Genomic DNA, 25,035 nt, shown 5'->3' with positions numbered 1-25,035 from the left:
CAACCGAAATGATATACGATGAAAGTAACATGTCAAAAAAGTTATCTTTTTTTACAAAATGGTCAACAAAAATGGCACCAATTAGAAAAAATATTTTTTACACTGAACCAAAAAACTGTACGTAAATACAATAAAATATTCCTTTAATTAATGAAAATTGGTCAAATGAACTCTTAGGTTATAAAACTATTACTAGAATTTATTGCAAGAATGAATATATAATTATATAAATGAATTCAGTTATTGTATCAATGAATAAATTGGACATTAATTAATGTAAATAACATTAATAAGTCGTACATTGATTAATGATCATTCATTGGACCAAAATTTTTTTCAGTGTATACACTCTTTTATTATCTTTTATTATCTTTAGAAAAAATACTTTTAATATACTCTTTTATTATCTTTACCTTTCGAGAAAAAAAAAGATTTATGGTCCTAATATAATAGCTTGTAAAAATCGAAACAATTTATCCAATATTATCTCTTCGATATTCATCGTAAGGAGAGAACGCACCATATCATTTCAGGGAGAACATACGAAGCTCGTACAGGATATATGTATATTTATACGGCGGTATAAACTAGACCACTAAATAACTCGCTCGTGTGTGTCGCTATTAGCGCGTGCCCTCTAAATGCCTTGCGCAAATCCGCACGAGCTCCTTTATGATTTGTGCAAATCGTGGACAGCGAGCGAAAAGATTCGCACTCCTCGTTAGCTAGTTGATGTTAACACAAAGAGGACATTCGCGTTTTCGTCGCCGCGTCCACGAGATGCTCATCCAACTGCCCTGATTGCAACATGTCTAATATCTCGAGTACTAATCGCAATACTAACTTCACACTGTTGATGTTCTAGAAATTTAAACGTGAAATGTCATTTTAGTTAGAACTTAGAGCCTGCTTCCGAAATTATGACAAAAAAAAGGTGAATCGTATCAGATAAATCTATCCCTCGCCCTGATGAAGTGAACGGTATGGTTCATGAAACGTTGGCATTAATAATAAAGAAAGACACGGCGATAATCCGCAAACCCTCTGGTATAATTGAAGAAAATACCCGTGAAAGCCTCAAAAGCGTAATGAATCTATCCTCTTTTTTTCTGTCTTTACTTAGTTCCTACTGAATGTCATCAAATAAGAATAGAAAACATCTGATAAGTTTATTGAGATGTATCTAATCATTTTTTTCTAAGAGAATTTCTATAATGACTTGATTTTAAATTTATGATAAAACAATTGTGCATCAAGAAATTATGGTATTCAGTTAATAAGATATTGATATTATCAGTCTTGGAATCTCGAATTTAAATAAAATTACTGAATAAATCACTATATAAGTAATTAATTGCAATTATTAATGGCAGGAATAACGACAGGCGTATGCAAATGAAATTATAAACGATCGCGAAACTTGGGAGCACTTTCATACAGAATTAATTTGGTGTTACGCCTAAATTTAATTCGATTTATTGAAAGATAAGCGACCGACTATACGGTTATTATAGAAAGTTGCGTGCATAATTATGTTGAAGTCGCGATATCTGGGTGGAAAAATATGGTGAAGCAGTAAGTTTTTGTTGGCACTACGCGATTCATAACGATGACAGAACAGATCTCTCATGCTAGTCCAATGACCGAAACATGTCAAGGAAACTTATCCGATTAGTAGTGTGTGTATGCGTGCGCGCGCGCACGCACTCGTAAGAGTAAAGGCTTAAACACAATAGGCACAGGCAATAGGTACAGGTGGTAACAGGGAAGAACGAGCCATGCAAACAGAGTTCTGAGTTATAAGTTCGATATTATATTCCAGAGATTGGACGGATCGTTATTCCCTGTTACCTGTGCCTACTGCCTGCGCCTATTGTGTTTAAGCCTTAACTGGTTCAAAAATATATCATACAAAAAGAACAAAATGTCGCAGAGATGAAAGAGTAATGATTCACAATTCATGCTTCTTTTTCTGGTGCAATGAAAGATTTTCGAGAACAAACAGAGACCTCTCGACTGTTCCTCGTTTCGAGGAGATCTTATTGTCAAAATGCCAAGAGTCAATTTTCGACGTCCGACTCTATTTATAAATGTCGTACAGACAAGCGCATCATCATAAAACGTTACTTGGCAAAAGCCAATTGTCATCGATCGAACAATGTAACGCGCCATCGACAATCAAATTTGACAATTTAATCGCATTCCTTGTCGAACCGTCGAACAAAGTGACAAAAGGCTTTTACCTGTAGACAAAAGTTTCATGGTTGCACTTATTTCCGCCGAAAAATTTATCGCGTATCTACACTAGTTAGCATTGTAAAAAATAACCGCATCGTTACAATGATGCTCGTATAGATAACGTTAAGATAAGTAATTTCGCACGGAAACGATCTACACTGTTTTGGTAAACACTTAAACATTTAGGGAACCGTAAATTTTGTATACACAAATAGTGAAGTAGAAAGACAAATTAAGAGTCAAAACATTTAAAAAAATTTTTTCTTTTTAATGAAGTAGTCAAAACGTAAAAGGAAATTTAAAATTGTCAAAAACGCAAATAACATAGAATTAAAAAATATAATAACTTTACAATGTCGCAAATCTTCGAAACGTAAATCTTCACATCAACAACTTTACAAGTTTCGACTCCGGGATTGAGTCTTCTTCAGAAGTACAAGTAGAAATGTAGTCCAGAAATCAGAATCATTATTATTGGCAGATGAATCCATTTTCAAAAAGTAAGAAATTTATTGAAACGATTGATAAAGATCGATAATAAATCTGTGGAAAAATAATTGAACCTATTCTTTATAAACTTGATACTAATAATGTAAAAAATTGAAAAGAAACAAATTTTCTTTCAAACCTTAAATGATGGACTCATCCACACACAAATTTTTGCATAAAGGCTGTCGAGTTTGTCAGAAAGCATATTATTATAATTAACGACGACATCAAGCAAAAAATAACACGTCTGTACATTGTCAAAAATGACTGTGAACTAAAAAGGTACTTCTGAAGAAGACTCAATCCCGGAGTCGAAACATGTAAAGTTGTTAAAGATTTACGTTTCGAAGATTTGCGAGACATTGTAAAGTTATTATATTTTTATATATTTTTTAATTCTATGTTATTTGCGTTTTTGACAATTTTAAATTTCCTTTTACGTTTTGACTACTTCATTAAAAAGAAAAAATTTTTTTTAAAGTTTTGACTCTTAATTTGTCTTTCTACTTCACTATTTGTTTTAAACTAAGAGTCCTTTACTGTATTTATTATTGTTTCTGTATACACAACTCTACTTTAAAAAAAAAATTAAAGTAAACTTTGACAATAACGAGTATATGCTAATGTTCTTATATTTCGTAAAACACGCACAGTTCTTAAGCACTATGTGTTTTATGAAAAAAGTGATATGTCGAAACTTTGTTTCGTATTAATATATATATTTATGATTTTTGCAAGTTACAAAAAGCTTGTTTAAAAAAATAGTCTTTTCCGTTATCGATTAATAAATAGTAAAACTTTCGATAAAATTCTCACGAAGGTTTTCTCCATGATTCGAATAATGTAATGCATATTCACACTTCATGTTAAAGATCTAAACACTCTGACGAGACGAAGATATCTCCGGTAGGTATGACGATAAGAAGCTAAAGTAAATATACAACGCTCTGAGTTAGATAACCTATACGACCCTCTTTCGTGTCAAGAAGCAAGGAATATTAAGAATTTCCTAACAGAAGAAAAGACAGCTTCGAGACGAGATGTTCCTAATGAATAAGCTATTTTTCTTCAATGAATAAGCTATTTTTTTTTTGTTATTCTGCTAAGTTAGTGTCGGCATTTATGTTTAACTTTTGGTCAAATTGTAGCTTATCGGGTTCTCGCTCGATTGTTTCAACATTTCAACCACCATGCAGCTGTTTAAATGTCGGTCGATATTTAAGCAGGAAATTAACTGACTGAGAAGTCGGCTGAAAGTTACAAATATAAATTCCAGCACTAATTCAAAATATAATATAAAAACTAATTGGCATAGACTGTGTCCAGAACTATAATTCGGTGTGCCGAACGGAGATAAAAGGAACAACGTGTCATTCCTTGACGCCGGTAGACTCTAGGATCTAAATTTAATGACGTATACGACAAATACACTTACACGCATACATACGTATGCAGAAAGAGGAAAAGAAAGAGAGGAAAGGGGACAACTCGAGGCGCAAGCGCGAGATGTGTGACTAGAATACGCGTTTGTCTCGTAATAAGTGCTCCACTGAGACTGTGTTGATGAAGCCGGAAAGACACTCGCTCTAGTGTCGCGTCGCTCTGAGTGCCGGTATTTTTAATATTGTTTCTATGTTTAGCCCGACGAATAAAACCTCATACCGTCGCCGGCCGTCTCTCTCGTCGTTATCGTTTTCGTAACTAGCATTAGAAGCAGAAAACAGGAAACGTCAGGTAGTTATTGGCAGCTTTCATATCGAACAAAAGAATGTTCAGCACATCCCTGATTTAATAATAAATCACCCATATTCCATGAGAATATTTTTTTCTTTTTCAATGGAAGGATAATTTTCCCCCCGTATTCTATGGGACCGAGAAATTTCCAAAAATTACACAACAAAACATGTATTCTACTCAAGTTAGAAAGTAGAACGAATTTAAGTTAAAATTTTTAACCACAGCCTAAAATCTTAAATTTTAAAATCTTAAAATTTGATCAGCATGCGAGTTTAACCGGTTTAGATAGACATCCGCCAAAGATGGAGCTTCGAACGTGAACGCGACTCGAAATGAGTTTAATTCATTCACTTATCGATTCGTTGAAGATCGTGAGGACACGCGCATCGTTCATAAAATCTCGTTAAGCGACCAGCTATACGGAAGCGAAGAACCTATCTTAACAGTTTTAGACCGGTTGCTGAGACTTGCAACTCAACGTGTTCTGGAATTCTGGTGTATAAATGCAATTGAAAAGAGGGTATTAATATAAAAATATAGAATAACATCTCTTGATAATTATTTGTGCTTTCCTGTGTCTTGATTTGTTCGAATATAAATTTTTCCTTAAATTCATAACGATTGAATTTCATTTTAAAAACGCTATAAACAAAAATATAACTTTCGGAGAACTAAATAAAATCATTCCAGCTTTTACAACTAAAAATAAATAAAGATAATAAATTAAAAATATGTAAAAAGTAACTTATTTAATGCGATTTACAACTTTCGAAAGACTGAATCTTTATTATCTTTAATTTACTTTTTTCCGATCTTTGTACGATCTTTTTTCACCGAGTTATTCAACGTTGAAGCAAAAGAGGTCATTTTTACTTCAACGATGAATAACTTCGGAACTCTCCCATCTCCAAAAAAAATAAATAAATAAAAAGTGTTGTCCAGATATCAAAAAGTCTTAAAGTTCATTATTCTGACATTTCCTTACTTCATAAGAATATATTATAAAGGAGGGGTTAAAAAGAAATCGATTTTTGCCTACAACACAAAGGTATAAATAAAAGAAATAGCGTTTTTTTATAGATTTTGATCTCCTGAATACGATAATGTTAATAAAAAGTTCACACACGCACACGCACACGCACACGCACACACACACACACACACACACACACACATATATATAATACATTCAGTTACAAAATATTTTGTGATATTTAAGCTTGCTTATTTTACAGTGTTATTTCTTCAAAAAATCTGATTTAAAACTTTTAATTAAAATTTTCAAGATCAATATTATTAATAAGATATTTTCTCTCTTATACATGTACACACGAGGAGAATGTTTGGTTTATTTCGTATAATCTGTTTTATCTTGTCGAGACTTTTGGAAAATTATTATATGCACACAACGTCCAACTTGTAAAATTACATAAGAGATCTATATTTTCTTACGTCTTTACGGATGTATTTCAGGTAAAAACAAAAGTGTGACGAGGAGCTAACAAGTTAATTTGGACGAAATCCGATTTTCAGGACGACACATTATGAAGATATCATTATGAAGAGAAAGAGAAGATAGAGGAGAAGAAGGAGAACCATAATTCGAAGCAATCTAGTTCGAGTTATAGTCCAAGATTAGCAAGTCCGTAAAGTGGGGCGCGTGCGTTATCTAGCCCTGGTTATATTGGCCAATAGTGCGCTGAGTGAGAAAAGTGGCGAAAGAATTGCGTAATGCGCGCAATAATTGCTATCTAAAGAGAGAATGAAGGAAAAAAGACTGAAGATTTGTTCGTGTCGCAGATTCCAATATGCTTCGACACTCTGATGAGCACGTTGAAGTGAATAAGAGCTATGATAGGAGTATGTTGGAGGATATTAGAGCACGTTGGAGCATGCGATGCAAACAAACCTCGACTCTCCACACGTTCGTGTCTCCATCCTGTCCTTTATTCGTTTCGCGCGTCATTTTGATGCACGCCTCACTCGTTACGTTCGCGCGCGAGTCTCGTTTGTCCTGCAGACGTAGTTTGTCTAGAGATACTCAAGAGAATAGACACTATCTAGACTTCTGATTGGTCCACCATATATTTTTTTTTTAGGATTACATAGGTATGTCATTCTATTTTAAGCAGGATCTGAAAAATGATGGATCCACTCTTTTACTCCAGAATTTCTCATTTTGTCCATCCGTACTCTGACAACCGGCCCGTTTCTTTGACATCTCGTATATATGTTCCTTCCCATGGATTCGCGATTATCCCAACCACGGTTAACCTTGAGCCGTGTTCTCGACTGGCGTCGCACGACAAAACGCGACGCAATGTGGCTACGTGATAAGACGCGCGACCGGCTGTCAGAAGCGCGAGGCACATGAAGTGGCGCTATCGGTGTTACATAACGTTTTACGATGAGGTCGCAATTTCTTAGGAGCTCTTCGTTCCGTATCTCTTGTCCCCTCTCGAGGAGGAGAGGTTGCACCGAGCGTCGAGCAACGACACGATTTTAGACGCTCGCGAAGCCGAGACACCCTCCACGTTTCGCAAATTGCGCAATCTTTAGAAAAGATACACGCATAGTTTTGAAATTTATATGCAACTTTTTTTACAGTGTCCTTGTAGATATTTTACGAGAAATTTATTTCATGATTTATTAGAGTGAAATATAATGAATATTTTGAATTTATAACTCTTTCAACTTTCAGTTTGACATGTAGCAAATGTGTGTGTACTCTCTAAAACTTTTAAGAGTGAATCTCACTTTGAAAATTGAAATCTCACTCTTCAAGACTGAAAATTCAACCACTTTTTTCAAGATTAGTTTAATATTTAATCTTTAGAGTAAGAGATTTCACTTCAAAGAACTTAATAAAATATGTAATGACAATCAGGAAGCTGCTGAATCTTGTGAAATAACTATTATTTCACAAGATAAACAGAATGAAATAAATTAGGTATTTTTTGTATATCGTAAAAAGTCAGCTTATTAGCATAAATAATATATAAGCAGTTTCTCAATGAATGACAGCAAATTATACATATAGTAAACATTGTCATCAAATCGTTAGAAATTAACATCGTTCATAAATGGAAATATACGACACAAATCAAAAATATATACTCGAATGTCATACTAAAAATACACTATCAAACTATTTGCTCCATTATAAGATAGATTACCAAAGAATATTCAATCATTTAGCTGCAAAAAAATTATTTTCTAGAGTGTTAGAATAATAAAGTATATATAGATGGCTTCTTTTTAATAGAAAAATTCGATACATTTTAAAATATTTTGTATATTTTAAGAATAATGAGAAAATATATAGCTAACTCATGTCATAATTGGATCCCTGTACAACTTTAAAATAAAATAAGGCAGGGTTTTTTATAGTGAATGTTCCTATTCCTTCTTTTTTCTTGTATTTTCCTATATAAAAGAAAGTTATCTAAATCGGACTTATTTTTCTCGATAAGGCGTAAATAAAGTCTGATCATAAAACCAATGGTGCCGTTCGAAAGATTATTTAATTTTCTTCATTTTTGCTTCAGACTATTTTAATATATTTTTTGTATCTGATTTGGACACGAGTTCTTTCGAAAGATTGGAACAAATTTTACAATAAACCGCAAAAGTAATCACAAAACTCTTGATATTTTTGAATTCTACACTCTTTAATTATCTTAAATCAATTACCGTTAAAATTTTTAATATCATTTAAATAATCATTTACAAGGATTTTCTTTTTTAAACAAATTTTAGCATGATAGCCGAAAATACATATTTGCGTCTATTCTGCGAACGTTATGACAGAATACTGCCAAACTACTGTTATATGTTCGGTATCTTATAAGGATATTTTACATTATAAATAGCACGCAAATCTATTTAATCGCATTTATTTAAATTAAAAAGGTCAGATTTGAGACACGATCCGATTTAGGATATTCTCCCCTATCATTAGGAAAAATATTTAACAATCGCTTGTAAAACGTTCACTTTGCACGATAATATTTGAAATCTTACATTTATTTTCTCTTTCTTTCTCTCTTGGTTGCTCTCGTAATAATAATTTATTGATCAATGAGCAGATATCTACCTATCGAAAAAGCGTTGTAGATAATTGATAGCTTTTCAATAATAATTAAGATTCAAACGCACGTTGTTGGCATCTTGATTTCAAAACTGTCACATTAACGTATTGTATATTATCAATAATATTGCCATATCTTTAAAAATCATTTTATTAATCAAGCTTCTATGCTAATCTCATTATTTGATGACAGAAGAATTGAGTAACTTAAAATTAACTTGGAAAAAAAAAGGGCACTGAATAATTTAATTAAAACAAAGTTAAAGAAACACAATTATTTTATTGTGTTGCGTGTTTTTAATTCGTGTTGAACGCAGAATGCCATCAATCAATTTTACGGAAAATCAATATATTGATTGATTGATCAAAATCAAAAATTGATTGATGATTTATAGCTCGAACTGCAAGTTGTTAATTTATAAACAATTCTGCATTATTTAATTTGTAAATAGTCCAAAGTAGAGCCAATCAATAATTTATACTTATTTTCATGGAGCTTGCTTGTCACGAAATGCATATTTTTCGAAATACATGCAACTGAGGTTGCTCACTTATCAGGCTTAAGATTATCGTAACTTGTGTTAACGTAACGATAAAGTGCGAGCGGTAACGGCTTCGATGACTATAAATCGCGCTAAATGTGTATCCATTACCGATTATCGCTGACAATCGGCAACTCGATGTGTTATTCTCCCCTATATATCGTCAATGCTCTTCTTGCTACTTGTATAAACGTTGGCTAGATAGCTCCAGCTCTATCTGCCGTTATCGAATTATTCGTTTATCTAAATATAAATAGATTTATTAATAACAGAAGAAATTGCATTGGGTATCGTTCATTTATCACGGCTTCGTGATTTTAAGTGTCCTCGTAATTTCTTCGAATTTTACATTTTATAATAGGACAGAATGTCCTAAATCGGACATCGTGTTCCTTTTTAATTTAAATAAATACAGTTAACCAGATTTGCGTTGCTATTTATAATGTAAAGTCTTTATAAGACACCGAACATGTGACAGCAGTTTCACAATAATCTGTTATAACGTTCATAGAATAGATGCAAATATTTTCGGCTATTATGGAAAAATTTTTTTATAAAAGAAAATCCTTGTAAATCATTATTTAAAAGATATTAAAAATTTAAATTTACGGTAATTCATTTAAGAGAACTAAAGAGTATAGAATTCAAAAATATCAAGAGTTTTGTTACTTGTACGGTTTATTGTAAAATTTGTTCTAATCGTCCGAAAGAACCCGTGTTCAATCGGACCTGTACAAAAAATTCGTCAAAATGATTTCAAGCAAAACTGAAGAAAATTAAATGATCTTTCGAACGGCACCATTGATTTTATGACTTTATTTACGCATGATAGAGAACAAGAACTTCAAATAGGTCAGATTTAGACCACTCTCCCTTACTAGTTAAAAGTTCTATCTGACAAGTCGCACGTGTTTAATAACAAAATATTTTTGATTGTGTTTTTATTATTTATTAAATATTCTATAGTAGGTAGGTGATTTTAAGATATGCAAATATCTTAATAAGTGAGGTGCTCATCCCAAACTGAATTTTAATTTTATTGATGTATTTTTATCAATGTATTATGTTATAATTAAAGGAGGATGTTAAAAAAAGGTCGATTTTTGCCTACAAAGTGTTAAATAAAAGAAATAGCGTTTTTTATAGATTTTGATCTCCTGAATACGGTAATGTTAATAAAAAGTTTGGGTTCGATAAGGGAACACCTTGAAAATTAAAAGTATGAACATGGTGTAGAGTATGGACAGTGTGAAGGTCTGAAAAATCGGAGGTTCTTTGGGAATTTTTTTTTTAAATATAATAAAGTCAGGTGATTTTGTTTTATGGCGTCTTTATTGTATCAATTCTGAGGTACGTAAAAAAATTTTTTTTGTCTCGATTACTTATATATAGGCTGCTGTACAAAAGGGTAATATTGAACAGTTACTTTTGCCTCGTTGACAGCAAATCAAAAAATCTACTCGACCTATTGACTTGGTGTAAATTGCATTTTGTTCAGAAAACTTACCTCTTTTTTTTTGTAAAAAAGGCCAAATTTAAAAAAAAGAATTCATATGTCCGCCATTTTGTTACTTTTTGCAATTTTGTAATTTCCCTACGTCCTGCTATAGAGGTAAGTTTTCTGAACAAAATGCAATTTACACCAGGTCAATAAGGTCGAGTAGATTTTTTGATTTGCTGTCAACGAGGCAAAAGTAACTGTTCAAGATTACCCTTTTGTACAGCAGCCTACATATAAGTAATCGAAACAAAAAAAATTTTTTTACGTACCTCAGAATTGATACAATAAAGATGCCATAAAACAAAATTACCTGACTTTATTATATTAAAAAAAAAATTCCCAAAGAACCTCCGATTTTTCAGGCTTTTACACTGTCCATACCCTTAACAAAATTTGAATACTGTATAGAGCTATAATAAAATGCATCCGTGTGAGTTTTTTGAGGGAAAACAGGTATGTGTGTGTGTGTGTGTGTGTGTGTGTGCGCAAAAAGAAAATTAAACAAAAATTTTAAAAATATAAAACTAAAACGAAGTATTATAAAATACAAAAATATGGAACCAATACTTATTTCGTTACGGTTCCGGATTTAATAGAGAACGAGATTAAAAGATACAAAAAATATAAGACACGTGCTCGCGCGCGCGCGCACGATTAAGAAAACTCACACGATATTTTGTGACAGCTTCATACAGCATTCGAATTCTGTTAATACATCATGTAAATGCTTAATTTTCAAGGTGTTTCCTATTGATCCTGAACTTTTTATTAACATTATCATATTCAGGAGATCAAAATCTATAAAAAGCGCTATTTCTTACACCTTTGAGGGTAAAAATCGATCTCTTTTTAACATTCTCTTTTGTGATATTTAAAAACTAAGAACGACCCTCATGTCAATAATTCTAGAAATCGTTATAAAACATTAAATAAAGAAAGAACATAAATCTCACCTTCGTGAACCTGGCCTCTCATCTTCAAAATTTTGTAAAAATAAGTAGAGTTCTGGTTGTCCCCCGAAAAGTTCTAGAGTTCTATAACAAATTTAGAAAGAATTCCGTTGATTTAAACAAAGAAAACATTTCAAGTAGGGGCAGGCAAACTTTACAATTCCGCAACTTTGAAGGATTATAACTTCTATACCGTTCATTTTAGCATCTTAATCTATAGAGGACAATCGATAGAATTCTTTGGGGGACTACTAGAACTCTCAACAAAACACAGGATTTCCAAAATTTTTTTATATAAAATATTTTTTTCTAATAAAAAAAAAAGAAATTTTTTTTGGAAATTCGGTGTTCCGACACGAGTTCTGGTAACCCCTCGAAGAGTTATAACGATTATCCTTAACAGTCATACAACTAAAACCGCAAACAAAAGAGTTCTAGCTCCTAGAAGTGGAAAAATTCGAAAACTGAAACTTTAAAGTTTCAGAACTTTTTAGATGTATTGATTTTACAGCATCGGTTGTTAAAGATAATCGTTAGAACTCTTCGGGGGACTACTAGAACTCACGGGGATACATAAATCAAATGTCAGTTCGACTTATATTTAATGGATATAAGAAATCAATTTTCCCTCAAAAATTTTCGAAGATGAGAACACACAAAAAAGACTACTCAATTCTTTTATAGTGAATGAAAAAAGCTGACGTGGGATCGAGTTATTGACGAGGACAGACTGTTCTTAGTACCGCGCTTTTTTTTATTACGTTTACAAACACTTTCCGTGCGAAATCAAATATAAATCTATGCTTGAAACTCGACGTTCAATTTTCACACAAAAACACGTGATTGAAATAACGCAACGCTTGATATTCAATTTTTCATGAGTTTCACCTGTTTTGACACTAAAAATGACGTTAGCATGAAAAAGCATCATTAACGTGTTCTATTTATCCATTTTTATTGACCGCCAAAATTTTTCTTATAAATAAAATAGAGAAATGCCTTGAAATTAATTGACACGTGTCTTATATGGGAATGCTGTTCCATTTAAACGTTTAAAAATGGGAATGCAGTCGTATCAAGAAATATCACATAAATTAGAAATCATCTCAATATTGTTTGTCGTTTTAGTTTCAAAAAATCTTGCATACAAAATAATTTTTTATAAAAAAAATACGACTACATATACAGAAGAGTTGTATAATATTATACTTTTTCTCAATAATATTTTTTGTAGTTTATTTACTATATTTATTATCTTTTATTCTTATAACATTTCAACTGAAAAAATATATATCATAACAAATATCTCAATCTTTTAGGAAAAATTCTTTAAGCATTTGAAATGATTTGTACAAAGTTCCATTGATTATTTATTTTGTAAATAATCAAATAAGTAATATTCTTCCATATCTGTTTATTCATGAACTAATCAGTGAATAAAACTTCACATAAATCATCTTGAATTCTCGAAGAATTACTCGAAAAAATTAAGATTTTCACGATCACTTTCAAATTAAAATATTACAACTCAATAAAAAATAACAGATATATAGTAAACTACAAAAAGATACTGGCTGAATAAAAAAATGTTACACAACTGTTTCATATGTACATAGTCTTCATACTTATTTTTATATGAAAAATATAAAAACCAACATATTTTCAACTTAAAATTTTTACAGAGATTGTACACGCGAGACATCGAAGGATCTCACACGCTGCTGGTAACTAGGGTCTACTACGCGGGCGCGTGTGCAGCATGTTACATTAATTAGGCGCGATATAAAACAAAACCGCTCGCCGAGCGAGGGAAAATCCTTCACTCACCGGCATGGTGACGACGCATCTCACGATTGTAAATTGATCTCAACTATCGTAGGCTTGGTCGATGTTTACAGATTAGAACTGTCAAACTGGTTATAACAGACAGGTCGTGCTCAGCAAAACGTGGTCAGCAATGCTACCGCATTGCCGTTATCGCATCGTTTCGATTCAAAACGAAGGGGGCAGCGTTTGTAGAAACGCTTTCAGGATTCAGGATACGCGATAAACGCGAAAATACTCCAGTGCCTCCAAGCACGTGTTAGACAGAGATGATCAGTATGACAAATGATACAAGCGCGTGCCGCCGTGTATCTCACTCACTCAGTCGCGCGCGTTTTCCCAGCATGGGTCGACAGCGTGGACCTCGTAACATACAGTTAAAGAAATACAAGGAAAAACTTACTGGCTCGTGAGATATTCGTTCAGACTTCTTCTCTCGTTATTTCGTCCTGACGTTGTTGTTTCAGTAGCTGTAGCTGTTCCTTCAGACTCTTTGGCGCTTGACATTTATCACTTCAGCGCACGCGTCCGAATCGGACTGTCAGAAAATGATGATGTGTTCTGAAATATATCGAATAATGACCAAGTAGCTATAAAACGTAAACCATGAAGTAAGATATAAGGAGACTCCACTCCGTAAAATAAAAGTAGACCCATTTTAGGTTTCGAGTTCAGTTTTCAATTCTCGACACTCGCAGCGCTCGTGAATTTAGTGCTGCGTATAATAGGTGCGAGTAAAGGCCATCACACGTATAAAAATTTTAATAGTATCGTAAGGCTTAAGCAAATCGGCCAATCACAGTTTAGCGTATTAAAATGTAAATCGTAATCTTGATTGTGATTGGTCGATTTGCTTAAGACTTTACGATTACTACTAAAATTTTTGTACGTATGATGGCCTTTATACTAGCCGTAATCTGTTAAATTAGGCCGTAATCTGTAAAAATTAACCAATCACAGTCGAATGAGAGGGGAATAATCGATTATAATTGGTCAATTTTTACAGATTACTACATAAGTTAACAGATTAAGGCCAGTATAAAGCCCATGGCACATACAAAAACGTAAGGCCATAAAACGTAATCAGTAAGCGAATTGACCAATCACAGTTGAGAACGTGCAGCCGCCGCTTACGTTTTCAATTGTGATTGGTCAATTCGCTTACTGATTATGTTTACGGCTTTACGTTTTTCTATGTGCCATGGGTTTACGGTTATCGCTTTTTTACGTGCAAAGCCTTAAGTAAATTGCATTCCAAAACCCATCGAGAAAAAGTGTTGCTAAATCCTTTTTGTAACCGTTGTATGTACACTCAGTCACAAAAAGGTTAAAATCGCAATGCTTTTTATTTTAATGGTTTTGGAACGCATGAAAAGCAAACGTCGAACGTTTAAAGCCTAATTTTATTTTTTGTGGTGCAGAAGGATAGTCTGAATAATTTTAATTAAAAATCTTTGATTTTTACCAATAATTATGAGAAAAAATATGAACACTCGTATTAGTGGAACAAATGTCATTTTGGTACCTTATGAAGAAAAGCATGTTATAAAGTTCGTATATAAACTATCTCTTTTTATATTTAATATATTATATTAATTAGATTAGATACTCAAAATGCAATTGATACATTACCTCAGAAATTATGTTCAGGTATCATGAATTGATGAAAAATCCTATTCTGCAGTACTTAACAAGCTCCGAGCCGTTGATGCTGGAGGAGGAATTCCAGATGCAGAAACAGTGGCTGGAAGATGAGGATAGTAATTATCTAGTCTAGCAAAATCCATTAAAGACTTAAATGCTTTATCATATTTTATAGTAATATTTTATGAATCAGTAAATAAGTTTAATATATACTTCTTTGATTTTTTAGGATAAAAATAAATTACTTATTGATTCATTTATCATAATAATTACTTGTATTAAAGGCCTTTTTCACCAATTCTGATTTACGTTAATCAATGATTAACTAAATCATCACGATTGCCAATGTGAGAACTAAACACAGTTTATCTCGAAAGAGGAAGAGGAGGCAAACTGATATATTAAATTGCTCTTGGCACTTCTGCGAGTTAATCATCGATTAATTTAATCACAAGTTGGTGAAAGAGATTGTAAATGATTTCTGTATATATTTTTCCTCTCTTATTGTATAGCCATATGCGATACTAAGCAGTAATGAAATATTTACCATCAACTGTTCACAAAATATGATTATTAAATAATATGTGGCTTTACATTACAGAATGCACATTTATCATATTAGACAAACATGTCTACGTGGCGACCAAAAATGATGTAGGTGTGTATAGACTATAGCTGGGCTGCGTTCAGAATCATCATCTAACCCCCGTATTCATAGTCAGACCTTATACTTAAGGCTTCCTTAAATTTATCTTCAGATGATCTACGAATTATTTTATTGGCTACTGAGTATCTAAAGATAAATTTAAGGAAGCCTTAAGTATAAGGTCTGACTATGAATACGGGGGTAAGTACACCCAGGTGTCCTTGTTTTTTATTCGTCAACAACAAGAATCGCTTGTCATCTGGGTGCATCTGGACAACTCTGAACGCATCCCTGTATATTGAAGTGTCAACCAGTGAAAATCTATAATTTATGTTACATGTACTGTACATTTTTAGCACAACAGTAAATTTTGAAGCATGAGAACTGTCCTTTTAACTGAATTTCTTGCACAGTCTTTTTTCTTTTTCTTTTCACCTTTTCTTTTTCTTTTCAACATGAACATAAGAACTTTAGATAAAAAAAAAAACAGATGCATAGTTGATTTGCAGTTTGTATTTCAAATGTCTCAGTTATTATTTCATCTATTGTTTAACATTTGGTGAATAAAAATAAATTGAAGGAGCATTTGGATGATAATTGAACATGTAAAGCCTAGAATTTCTATAATACTAGAAATTATTAGTTACTTTGCATTTGATGACACAAGTCAACACTAATATCATGCTATCTTTATTATTCTTTAAATATTAAAGAAGATAGAATGATGTTTCTATCAACTTGTGTCACTAAATGGATAGCATCTGTTATCATTATAGTAATCCTACATGTACCCACACCTGCAATGTCTAATTTCCTCTTAATTAATTTATTTCAGATGCCATGGTGGGAGATACAAATTTATTTCTCAATGACTCACAGGAACTGTGCAGTGCTGAAATAGAAATTATGATAGCTGAAGAGGCTAATCGAGGCAAAAAGAGAGGCTGGGAATCTGTTATATTAATGTTACTTTATGGTAATTCAGCTGTGATAACAATTATTGAACATTTTTATAATTTATATTTACTTTTGTAACAGGCGCTGAAACACTAAACATTAACAAATTCTGTGCCAAAATCAAATTAGACAATGCAGTAAGCATAAGAATGTTTGAGAAACTTGGTTTTCAAGAGGTGAGTTAAAAGGCATGATTTTTCTATTTTCTATACATATTTAACATTAAATTATGTCTAAAATTTCTTTGAAATTTTAATAATTCAATGTAAATTTAGTTATGTATATTAATATTTGTTTAAACTTAAAATTAGACTGCAAATTAGGCATGTATAGAATACTAGTCATTTTTAATTGAAACTGTAAAAAATAAACTAAATATCTAATGATAAAATTATAATTTAGGAAGAAAGATGTGAAGTTTTTCAAGAAGTTACCCTAAAGAAGGAAACATCTTCTGATTGGATAAGTTGGTTGCATTCTGAATTACAATCTGTTATGCCTAATTGATTATTTTGTTACTATATCAAATTTAATATAATTTATATAATTTATATATGTAATTGTATGACTTTATACTATATAGAAAGAATGTATAGAATTTTTCAAAATACAAGATATTTTTTAAATATAAGAATTCAATGTGTACATTTACTTTTATAACAGGGATTTGAGAGATAAGGAGAGAGAAAGAGAGAACATGTTGATACAATTGATATAGTTGAGTCATGATTGAACGTAATTGAGTCTAAATGGGTAGTGCGGCTTTTACACGTTAGTATCAGCGTCAGTATCCATTTAATTCCGTATTCAGTGCCAGTAAAACTGTAATAGTAATATCTAGCTTATTTGATAACGCTTCTTGAAACAAATAATAAGAGTCGTGACTGTAGTAGAGTAAGACAAAATGTCATTGACAAAGGCTCTTCGAGTTGTAAGTAGTATTATGCAGAGAAGACCCTTGTTGTTTAATTCAATGGTGTACGGTTTCTTCTATACGAGTGCAGAGTTCATCCGACAGAGCTTCACGAAGATGTCGAAGGTGCAATTCCTGTTCTTTGTATCGAATGCGACAAATTCTTCTACATCATTTACTCTAATGAGTGGATTGTACTCTTATACATATAGCCGATACAGCCGATTACCATGGACCCTGAAATTTCTTCTAACATCAAAGGACCGATATTAATCCAAATACAAAAACTTTGCGAGATGTTAGATCTCGTAGATAAAAATGCTAATTCTGCGACTTACAATTGGCCGCAATTGAAAAGATATGCGATCTTTGGTTGCTTTTTGGCTGGACCAATACTACATGGATGGTATTTCGACAATGTTCATTAAAAGTGGTGTAAAGTATTTATACAACTTTCGCAATAAATTTACGAATTAATTCTTAAATGTTAACGACAGGTATAAATGGCTCGATACGTTTTACAGTGGAAAATCCACCAAGGTCGTATTAAAGAAACTTTTTGTAGACCAATTTATCTTAACACCGCCGTTAATTATCTTATTCTTTATCAGTTCGTATCTTTGAGCACGTTATGTAAAAACTGTTTAATTTGTTTACGATAGAGTAGTAAGTCTGATTCATAAATCTTACAGGTATGAGTTTAATGGAAGCTAAGTCAGATCTCCTTCAAGAATGCAAAATTAAATTTGTGCACACTTTTCAGGTTTGTTTCCTAATTCGTGCCAAAAAGGCTACATTATGGAAATTACATATATTTTTGTTTTTCAGACTTCGTGTGGATTTTGGTTGCCGGTGCAATTTGTGAACTTTTTATTAATTCCGCCATCTTTTCGAGTGACATATGTCAGTATTGCTGCTTTCTGCTGGGTTAATATTTTATGTTATTTGAAAAATTTACCTGTTTCTGAACACGAGCAGAAAGTAAAATACTGAAACCTTTCACAAAAATACATATCCATGCATGTACCTGAATGATCAATTATTAATCAGATATTTGTTAATGAGCAATGTCTCTTTCTTACTCTATATCATTGTTTTTTCTGTTATTGAAACATTCCAAGAAATGTTATGATATTTAATGCATAATCAGCACGCGTATAGACAATAATTCATTATTTAGTATTCATTGTCGAATATAGTTTTATTTATGGGAATAGCATAGGACTAAGTTTTTATACTTTTAAAGAAATAATGAAAATGAAGAATGATAGGCCCTCAAAATTTATTTTTTATGTACAGATTGTGTAGCGTTATCACTTGTGGCCTAATGTATAATTGATAATCTAAATAAACTGCTAAGTAAATAAAAAAAAGACGAAAGAAAATACTGCAAATCAGTGATTTTTTTAAAATAATGTCTATTCTAAGCTAGATTTGCTATTCAATAGATTGTTCCGTAATAGATTAGATCAAACTTCTGGAAGATAATTTTTTCAGTGCTTCGAACGTTACACTGTCAGAGACAAGTATCACACACAATATTATTGCTAAGTAAAAATTTCTTGTAATATTGTTACGATACTGCCTGCCTACGCATTTCGATGGTAAGCGACACAAGCTTTATCTTCAACGCAAGAATATCACCGAGAAGTGGTTGGTGCTTGTAGTTTATCCTTTATCCACATTTGTTGATCAACATCTTCGAGCAGTCTTAATATGTCTCTATGCAACTACCGTGTGCAAGATAAATACATGACTCAACAGTAACAAGATGAGTAAATAATTCGAAGCTATACGTGCCGTTTCGCGTGTGTGCTGAGTCATATATTTATATATTTCGATACGATTCGATTAATCGGCATAAAATTAAGAAAGACGCCTAAGAGGAATCCAGCCCTATCTCGTGGACGAAAATATATTCATTGTTCCGCTTGTTGTGCGCTTTCTTACAAGTCTTGCTGCTACTGCAAATGAAAACCAACATGTACATACATATCTTCACGAATTAAATCTAACAGACGTTCTGGTTAACGGCTTACCGGTTGCGTCCTGTGGCGTTAATGGTTTATCTATTACTTTTTGGATTACGCTAATCCATTGCGATCTGTCGTCATCGCTTTGTGCAGAGAGCAGGTAAGTCCTATCAGGAGTTTCAAGAGTAAATGAAAATCCTTGATCTCTAGCACCCGACGGTACGCCCGTTTTTACCGCGAAACCTTCGGAACTATGACCCAAAAAGATTTCACCTTTTGGATGTGCGTCCTTAGAAGATAGAAGAAGATAACAATACAGATTGTCAAGTAATACAAGCATTAAGTAAAAATTAGGATGTACCATAGGATCGTCGTGATACATGAGTTTTCTACCATCTAAGGTAAACCATCTTTTTTTATAAGCGTCTGTATGTCTTGGACCAGTTTTCCATAAAAAGCCTTCGCGCGGGAAATCTCTTGTAAGTTGCGACAATAACTCATTCTCATTAGCACCTGGATACGCCACTTGTAAGCGGTGCAGTTTTGCACACCTAATGGCAAGGTACCAATTTGTGATTACTTCCGGATCCTCGTGGTACACATAGATATGTCTCGTTGTGCCATCTTTCATAAAGGACAGTTGAAGACTATTCTGATTGCCAATTTTAGGTGGCGCAAACGCTACATTTAATTCTGATATTCTTAAAACAGCTTTGGGTTCCTTAAAGTAAATGTGAAATTAAATATTTGTATTCTTAGACTCGCACTGCATCTTATTTAAATTACCTTATTTTCTTTAACATGATACTTGAGTGTATCCTCCGCTTCGCGAAGTACAAATTTACGAGGGTGGTAACGTGAATCTTCCTTTCCACGTTTCATTAAAAACCCTTCCATAAATCCTGATACATAATGATTTTGTCTTTCAGGATGACAAAATTCCTCTCTTTCGTATTTTGCTCTAATCCATTGTTCGACTAAAACTCTATAATAAAGTTTGTAAATCAAATTTCTGATATGAGATTGAAGCACTTTATATATAATATCTAAATAAAAATACTATTTAAAATATCTATATAACTGCTAGTTGATAACTGTATTATGAATAAATGTGTCATAAAGTGATAACTAAAACAGGAAAACCATACAAATGTTTGATAAGTCACTATGGAGTTGTCTGAATTTGTAAATTAATTTCTGATAATCCAAGTGTTTTGTATAATATCCAATCAAAATACTATTTACAATGTAATTTATATAAAACAACTAGCTGATAATTGTATCACGAATGGATGTGTTTATAAGATGATGACTAAGACAGGAAAACCACATAAATGCTTGATAACTCATGTTGTAGAATATCTAGATTTATAAATTAATTTCTGACAATTCATGTGCTTTGTATAACATCCAATAAAATACTATTTAAAAAATAATCTATATAAAAGCTAACTGATAACTGTGTCGTGAAGAATATATCATAAGGTGATGATTGCAACAGGAAAATCATACAACATGGACAACTCACTGTGGAGTATCTGGATTTGGTCTGCGGTAGCAAGAGGGCACACGTTCCTCGTAGCGCATTCTCGCTTTGCTATTACCTACTTCGCGTATCCTACTCACTTGAGAATCTTCCCATCTATCTAACTTTAAGTGCTTCACTTTCGAAATATGTGCTCCCATAGATCTGTGTACACCAGCACACCTCGTGCAAACGAATATACCTATATTGTAAGACGCCCATTCTGGATCTAAAACGTAAAATGACATGCAGCGAAACGAATGGAAGATATCGTGTTCCTAGTAAAAGAAACTTCAATGAATTTGAGAGGAGAGAGGGATTTCCATACTCTACTATCGCTAATGATACTATCAAATCTGATGGTCGTTGAAGCCCATGACACCACACAATGTTAAATATCAGGTATCATGAGATGCGACCAATCTCGAGGAATTTTAAATTATGTAATCGTAATATTTCAGATCGCTGTAAAAACAAATGTCTAAACGTCGCTTGACGAATGTCAAGAGGTTAAGACATACGTCGCAGCCGAATGAGTCTCATTCGCTAGCGATGGTTTAAAGTAAATGAGATCTTTGAAAAAATACACTTACTCTTGGCCCCGCAATCCGCGCACACGTTGTTCCCAGACTTTTTCAGAAGTTCCGCCAGCAACTTCTCGTTCGCGTCCGCCATCTTAAAACATTGGCAAACGGGATGAATGGGAACGGCAAGATTCACGTTCATGTACGATGACAGGAGGACCCGTGTTTACATACGTCACACACGAGCGTATATAGACGGGAGTAAAGACCCTCTAATGCTCTAATTAGAAACAAGACACGAAAAAGCCACTTTCAATTGGTCCACCATTAACAACGCAACCTTGGAAGTCATTTGTGTATTTTGAAACGAGGTGAAAATGATAAAAGTGAGCAAATACTGAAATATTTATAATTACCATTGATCAACATGAATCTATTGAAACGGCCAGTTTGAGCAGCTCATGAAAATGTACCTTAAAGAGTAACGCGTGAGCCAATCATCTTTTAACGTAGGGCGCGTTCAGCAGACTGTTAAGTGAACGCTCGCTGTATTGGTATATTCTTTTAGATCATCCAATCAGAATTTTAGATCTAGAAGATCTAACGACATCAATGGTCGCGTTCAGCGGACTACTCAACAGTTGAATGAGCGCTCGCTATTATTGGTGTATTATATATTTATTATGATATGTTTTCGATAAGGCTCAATACATTTAAAAATAATGAAAAAGAAAAAGGACTAATTGTTAACAACTTGCGATCTTTGTAACATCATTAATATTGACCTAATAGAGGACGAAACGTTTGTTATTCTATTTTAATTAAACTACGTAATTTTAACCAAACAACAATTTTTATTTACAAACAATTGAATGTTTTACGAATTTTTGGCTCATAAGCCTTTTCCTTTTTCATTATTTTTAATATTTATTATGTATTATTATATAATATTATATATTTCATTTAAAATAGATATATATATTATTTTTTAAATATATTCTTTGACTCTTATATACGCCCTTTATAATATAATCTCAGTATCTGAGAAAGGATTGAAATGGATTAAAATAAATTCAGATTTTCAGAAAAATATACGGATTCATGAATGTTAAAATGAATCTTTTTCAATCCGAATAAGTTTTTATTCATTTATAGGAATTGCATGGAGCATATATCTGTATACCTTTCAATCTAAAAATAATATCAGCTTTTTCAGTGCGTTTGTGACCATATAGTGAATACTGTATAATTCAAAATTTTGAATAGCAAACGCAGTTTTTCAATCCAGTTGCATCCAATTGAACCTAATTGAATCCAATTGAATCCAAAAAAAAGTTTTCGCTGTTTAAAATACGAATTCGAATAGACAAAATGTCCAATCCATTTCAATCCATTCTCGGATACTGGGATCAGTTGTATTTTTAATTATGTTTACTTATAGTAACAAAAGTATATATTAGGATCAGAATTACGTCCCATGATAAACATGGTACAATCATTAAAAATCTTGATATTTAGTTATCGTCATTTCCTACTAGACCGACTGTACATACATGTCATCTTTCCTTATATAGAGACATACGAATCAAGAAGCACTTTCGAGAAAACATTTATCATTTTATAAACATGTAATAATGCTGAATAAATGTTATGCATAAACAATTTTTTCAAAACTAGAAAAGAGAATGCGTGTATTACTTTGTTTAAAATTAAAAATTAGATTTTTGTTATATATGTTTAATAAAACTATTACATACATATATATATATATATATATATCTTTATATGTAAAATGCCGTTATATATACTATTTATAATTCAAAGTAATATAATTAATTATAAATAAATACATAATTTATAATGTTATAGATAAATACAAAAAAATTAATTATCGCATTTTATATTTTAGTTCGATCCTTAATTTAGAAATAAGTATTGTAGTTTATTTTACGTCAAATGTTTTAAATAAAAAAATCAATATATTACTGTTACTATATATCCTACTTCTGTTCTATCTATCTTCGATTAAAAACTGTACCGTTATAAGCCCGAAAATGTTTGTTGACGATCTATCGATGACAAAGTGCGTAGGACAAGCTTTGAAATAGACAGCGCAAACACCGACTGACTTGTGATTAATGTTTTTGCAGACGGCCGTTGTCGAGGACGAGCCCATAGGGAGCTCTCACTGTTTTGTAGCCAACCATTTACCACTCATCCCTCTGGACATTCGTTACGTTGTTGGATGCTCCGATTGCTACTATCTACAAACGATTTGAAGAGATAGTGCTTCTCTGATTCAATACAAAAACTAGAAAAATTTGGTTCTTAAACTGTCTTCGATTTAAGTTATTAAAATATAAATAATCAAGTTATAAAACTTCAAAAATTAAAAATCTCTTCTCGCGATTTATATTTAATAATTGTGAGATACTCAATATCGAAAATTCGAAGAGGAGGAAAAAAATAAAGATTTATAAAATTGATATATATGGTATTAACAATTATAAAGTAAACAAATCTAAAATAAATCAATAAAATTATTAAATAAAATAGATTACAATATAAAATAAATAACAAAATTAAAATAATGTTTTTTTTCTTTAAATTAATTTTCTTTAAAAAAATTTGACTTCAATCTTATCAAAGAATCTAATATTAAGATGAGGGTCTGAGAGACACCATGAGTATCACCGTTGCGACAATAGGGAAATCGGAAACTTTCGCTCGCACCCTCGAATTCAGGATGCTAATTGGTGGGTGGTTAACCCGTAGCCACCGGCAAGTTTTCCGAGATTTATGAGCAACGCGGGCGTTGCGGCTAAAGGCGTGAATAAGCTCGAGTCATGGCCAGAGAAGGGCAACACAAGATTTTGAATTAAACGTCAACCGCACGATGAGACACGAAACTAACGTCTCGCTACGATGTCTGGCAATAACGACGCTTCCACAACTTTGTGCATTATTTCCACCTGGTAATAAGTTAACAACGAATGTTTCACGATCTTGAACGACAAGTCAGTCGGTTATAGACGAGATCCATATATTCGGCAACTCTGGGTTCATAAATTCGTCACAAATAACGATTTATGGGTCAGTAGATTCGGAAATGTAGAAATTTGGAATCTACGCGAGGGAATATAAAGATATAAGGTATCACAAAGAAAAATATAGAGAGAAATTCTAGCAGACGTAAAAATTTGAGAAATTTGTAGAGGTCCGCGAATATATAAGTATTTCTAAATATAAAAATTAAAATTATGCAAAAAAATAAGAAAAAAGAAATAAATTTAATTTTATCTAAATTTTACGCAACAAAAGGTCTATGTTTTAAATTAAAATTATCTGAATTGATGCGTTTTTTGAGAATAAAATTTAAAATTATTAAATATATTTCTTTAATAAAGATAAAAGTGGTTACGTTATATACGGCTTGTTTTTAATTTCTGTATGCTAGGCGCACGAAAATTACAAAATTTCAA

The 25,035-nt window shown here is 32.3% G+C and overlaps 2 protein-coding genes across 3 annotated transcripts; one reads left to right on the top strand and one right to left on the bottom strand.

Annotated features, from left to right (window-relative positions):
- The first annotated feature begins 14,844 nt into the window (after positions 1-14,844).
- Positions 14,845-18,573, top strand: LOC108778002 (uncharacterized). Its single transcript, XM_018545047.1, has 10 exons — positions 14,845-14,921; positions 15,022-15,131; positions 15,617-15,673; positions 16,497-16,637; positions 16,700-16,794; positions 17,568-17,657; positions 17,744-17,937; positions 18,029-18,141; positions 18,224-18,294; positions 18,360-18,573. Exons 1-10 carry the CDS (start codon positions 14,845-14,847, stop codon positions 18,522-18,524), a joined length of 1,113 nt encoding a protein of 370 aa, XP_018400549.1. The 3' UTR covers positions 18,525-18,573.
- Positions 18,574-18,954: 381 nt separating this feature from the next.
- On the bottom strand, positions 18,955-21,755 carry LOC108777998 (arf-GAP with dual PH domain-containing protein 1). 2 transcript variants are annotated; one of them, XM_018545041.1, is made up of 6 exons: positions 21,623-21,755; positions 21,033-21,258; positions 20,291-20,489; positions 19,866-20,225; positions 19,571-19,793; positions 18,955-19,495 (listed from the first exon to the last, which is right to left on the bottom strand). In XM_018545041.1, exons 1-6 carry the CDS (start codon positions 21,753-21,755, stop codon positions 19,428-19,430), a joined length of 1,209 nt encoding a protein of 402 aa, XP_018400543.1. In that variant the 3' UTR covers positions 18,955-19,427. The 2 variants fall into 2 exon arrangements, with proteins under 2 accessions (XP_018400543.1, XP_018400544.1); XM_018545042.1 differs by having other exon boundaries at positions 18,955-19,492; positions 21,623-21,726.
- Positions 21,756-25,035: the final 3,280 nt, after the last annotated feature.

Source organism: Cyphomyrmex costatus, unplaced genomic scaffold (assembly GCF_001594065.2).
Source record: "Cyphomyrmex costatus isolate MS0001 unplaced genomic scaffold, Ccosl1.0 scaffold474, whole genome shotgun sequence".
Taxonomy (NCBI): Eukaryota; Metazoa; Arthropoda; class Insecta; order Hymenoptera; family Formicidae; genus Cyphomyrmex; species Cyphomyrmex costatus.
This window is presented reverse-complemented; position numbering and strand designations above follow the sequence as displayed.